This window comes from Fukomys damarensis, unplaced genomic scaffold (assembly GCF_012274545.1).
Source record: "Fukomys damarensis isolate Sample0158 unplaced genomic scaffold, DMR_v1.0_HiC HiC_scaffold_1, whole genome shotgun sequence".
Taxonomy (NCBI): domain Eukaryota; kingdom Metazoa; phylum Chordata; class Mammalia; order Rodentia; family Bathyergidae; genus Fukomys; species Fukomys damarensis.
In genome coordinates, this window is record NW_022900913.1 from 61,475,034 (window position 1) to 61,479,372 (window position 4,339).

Below are 4,339 nucleotides of genomic sequence, written 5' to 3' on the forward strand. Positions count from 1 at the left end.
CACACACACACACACACACACACACACACACACACACATGTGCGCGCGCGCGCGCACCCCTTTGTTAAAAGTTTCACCCAGCCCTAGGCACCCTTCTCAGCTTAACTTCGTCAGGGTCTGCCTGTGCAGTTTCTCAGGAAATGTGTCTTTATGTGGGTTCAACCTGGTACTCTGAAGAGTATCTAGTGTCTTGAAACTGTTCTCTACACAGATCAGATTGCACAGCTTAACACCTAACACCTCAGTGTCCTCTTTACTTAGCACCACGCTTACCCAGACTGGGTTAAGGGCACCACCAGCCACCCTTAATCAGCCAAGTTAGAAAACTTGGTTTCACTTTCTCTCGACATTTGATATGTGACAGCACTGGCTCATTCTTGCACTGCCCAGTATTCTGTGAGCCTTCACAATGTGAAAATAACAGTATACAACTCTTGGCCATTTAATCATAACTTTCAGTTGCTTAGATTTGGGGAGTTGAGTGCATGCATACTGGTAGTCTTCTTAGCATCCTTTTGCTTCGCATTTGTCTTTGTCCCAAAGTTGGTTACATTTCATTGAGGTACTGTTGTGGGGGTGGGTTTGGGGTGATTGTATTTTCTGAATTCTTGGCCTGTCGGGGGATGTACAGTTATTGTCTTTATGCATAAAGGATGGTTTGGCTGGGTCATGTCATATTCTTGGAGACACTGCCATACTATATTGAATGAAGGGGGCTGAGGCCCACTCTTATTGCATAACACACTTGATTTTCCTGACACCCATGAAAGTTTGTCCTTACTGTGGAAGTCTAAACATACCTAGTGATGATTGTGTGTCAGATTTTCTTGAACCATTTCTGTGTCAGTTGGGTTCTTTACTTAAGGAATACTACTGTTATCCACTCCAAATTCCTAGGTGAATTTTGTCTTCTCGCTGATTTTCAGCTTTTTGTTCTTTCATGTGACGTCTTCACGCAGGTGTTAATTTCCATTGCAACTGTCGTGTAGAACCCACCACCCTCCTGTCAAATATGAAGTATACAGACTCCCCTGCATCCCATCCCACTTCTTTTCTTGGTGTTTCTCACCAAGGCATGGGCCCTGCACTGCCCCCTACCCAGAGGGCTCCTCTGTCCCTCCCCCAGCCACTCACAAGGCCTTTATGATAACCTTGTCAATTTTAGACGGCTCTGTACAGGCTGTCTCTGATGGTATTTGGAGATTGTTGCACATCCTCCTTTCTTTAACCTGCCTCACACACTGCATTTTTCTTCAGCAGGGAAAGGGTATTGAAAATAAAATACTGTTATTATCTTGTTCCTCCTCCCCCATCCATATTGCACATTGATTATTCTGTTGTAGGAATCACATAGCAGACTATTCCCAACTTATGAAAGTTGATGGATTTTTCAGAACTGCAGTGTTTTATTTTTTAGAGAATTCTTTCTTGCAGCATAGATGTAAAGGTGACTCATACTGTTTCTTTTTCCAGTCAGTTATTTATTTTACTGGGCAGTCAACATCACATACAGCTTGAGAATGTTTTATTTAAAGATGGCATTTTTTCCTCAAATTCTCTTCATTTCCAGTTGATTTTAAGAAAGGTGGGAAAAATCCTGACTGCTTTACTTTTTTTTTTTTTTTTTTTTTTTTTTTTTGTTTTTTTGGTGCCAGGGATCAAACTCAGGACCTTGTGCTTGCAGAGGCATAGTGCCACTGAGCTAAATTTCCAGCCTGCTTTACTATTTTTATTATTTATTTATTTTTGGTTTTTGAGACAGGGTCTCACTATGTAGTTGAGACTGACCTGGAACTCACTATGTAGCCCAGGCTGGTCTTGAACTCACAGCGATCCTCCTGCCTCAGCCTCAGGAGTGCTGGGATTACAGGTATGTGCCACCATGCCTTGCTGCTTTACTATTTTTAATTAGAAGTTCCCTGCCAATACTTTATTGTCATCCATTTTAATAATTATCTAGTAGCAATCACTGAAATGATCTGAACAATGACAGGATCATTGCTCTACACACAATTTCCATTTTCATTATTGTAGGGGTTTGTTTCTTGCCTTATTTCATGCTTCTATTTATACTCTGGGTACAAGCTAAACTATTTCAGGCTCTGAGATATTTTATATTTTTATGTGCAAATAAGTATTATATTATTAAAATTTACTCCAAATAATTAATTAGCCTTTGACATAACTTTCTGTTTTTTCTCATCCATAGTTTATCCTCACCCCCCCCCTTATTTTTGGAGACATGGTCTCACTTTGTAGTCCAGGATAGACTTGAACTCACGGTGATCCTCCTGTCTCAATCTCCCAAGTGCTGGGATTACAGGCATGTGCCACCTCCCCTCCTACCTTTTAGGGAATCAAAGAAAAGCAAATGTCCCAATCTCATTTTTCCAGTACTGAGGATAGAACACCAGGGTGTTTGCACTGAGGTCTTCAGTCCTTTTTCATTTTTTGAGGCAGGGTTTCACTTATGTTGCCCAGGCTGGGCTGGAACTTGGGATCTTACTGCCTCAACATGCCAGAATGCTGGGATTACAGGCATGTTCCACCACACCTGGCTTTATTTTTAAAGCCAGTTGTATCTGAGTTAGTAGAATATGGCAATTTAGAAGTATTTTATTCTAAATAAAGATAAAAGCAGTTTTTAGTTCAGAAAGATTACATTTTAGTTCATCATATCAGTGTGAATTGAAAAACAGTGATTTTTATTAAAGCATCATATTTCTAGCCAGGTATTATAGTACACACCTATAATTCAGCAATTGAGAGGCTGATGCAGGAGGATCGAGGGTTGGGGTCAGCCTGGGCTACATATCAAGAACCCATCTAAGAAAAAAGCAAAAACAGAACATAGTGTTTCATGTCAAACAAAGCATTGCATTCAGTAAAACATTCTCAGGAATCATCTGTGCTGCATTGTGAGAAAACTCTCACCCCTGATGACACAACATAATGAATTATTTTTAATTATTTATCCAGAAAAGAGAACGCTTACATGATGAAGAGGAAAAAAAAAGTGCCTGGGTCAGTCAGGAGAGGCAGAGGACCCTGGATAGACTTCGAACATTTAAACAGGTAAAAATGTATGGCTGTTTGCTTCTCATTGCCTTTATTATTATTTTATTTTTGGTTCTGTTTTTGTTTTTATTATTTGATTTTTACAGAGGGTCTTGTTATGCACTCACTCCACTGGCCTTGGATGCGCTGTGTATCCCACACTGGCGACAAACCTCACAATCCTGCCTCAGCTTCCCAAGTGTTGGTATTTCAAACATGTGTCACCATGCCTAGCTCTCCTTACTCTTAAATAGACCTTCACATATAACTATGACATTCCTTTTAAAAACTTTCCTTCCTCTTTTTTTTCCCCTGCCAGATTTCACTTTTTATTAGTACATGGCTGCAGTACATAATGATTACATGCGCAGAGCAGTGTGAGCTTTTGAGCAGGCCCGAGCGTTGCCGAAGAAGGCTGGGAGGCAAGGCTGCTGCTGCCCATCAGCACTCCCCACATTGCATTCCCTCGCCTTCACTCTGTCACAACACGTGCTTATCAGAAGGCTCCTTAAAATGCCAGGTCACCTTTTATAAAACATCAGTTTTGATTTAATCTGTAAGCATTTGAAAATAACAGTAGCAGATGTCCTAATATGTTGTATATTTTACGTCCAATTTATTTTTCCATTTAAGTTTGTAGTTCCTTAAATTTTTATTAAGCTTATCTAATTTTGGACAGTTGGCTTAGGTAGAAAAGAGGGAACAAAGCCTTACCATACCTGATAAATAAGAAAGGGGTTATGATAATTGGCTTGAAGTATTAGGCAGTGGTATTTTAGTTTTGTTATTTTCCTGAAAACTCCAATCAGATCCAAAATAATCTTTGAGATGAAAGAGGAAATAAGAATTTGTTTATATGTCAGGGTTTTACTGTAACACAACCATTTGTAATCACTTTTGCTATTTTAGAAGTATCCTGGACAAGTCATACTTAAGTCAACCAGGTTACGACTGGCCCATGCAAGGAGAAGGAATGCAGCAAGCCCTGTGCCCCAGGAGGACCAGTTTGACTCTGCGCCAGAGTCACTGCGGATGGAGCCCACCTCGCAGGCCGGGGGCAGCGGCCAGCTTGGGCTCTCACAGCCAGCATCCCAAGGCCTCCAGAGCCACACACAACTTGAAGACTCTTCACTAGCACAACTTGAAGCTGTGTCATTACCTCTCAGTGGGGTCACCTCTGAACTGCCTCCTGCTGCGTCTCTTCAGATTTTGAATAGCAATGACCTCAAACCACATTCTGTCAGCGTAAATTCACTACCACCACTAGTTCCTCCCACACCCC

General features: G+C 41.1%; 1 protein-coding gene across 1 annotated transcript in view; it reads left to right on the top strand.

Moving 5' to 3' along the window:
- Window positions 1–4,339, top strand: part of Jmy (junction mediating and regulatory protein, p53 cofactor) — a gene marked incomplete at its 5' end in the record, with an annotated part of 92,296 nt that overhangs the window by 79,865 nt on the left and 8,092 nt on the right. The window contains 2 exons of the mRNA XM_033761565.1: window positions 2,980–3,075; window positions 3,967–4,337. Coding sequence (XP_033617456.1) covers window positions 2,980–3,075; window positions 3,967–4,337 — 467 coding nt within the window. The remainder of the gene's footprint in view (window positions 1–2,979; window positions 3,076–3,966; window positions 4,338–4,339) is intronic.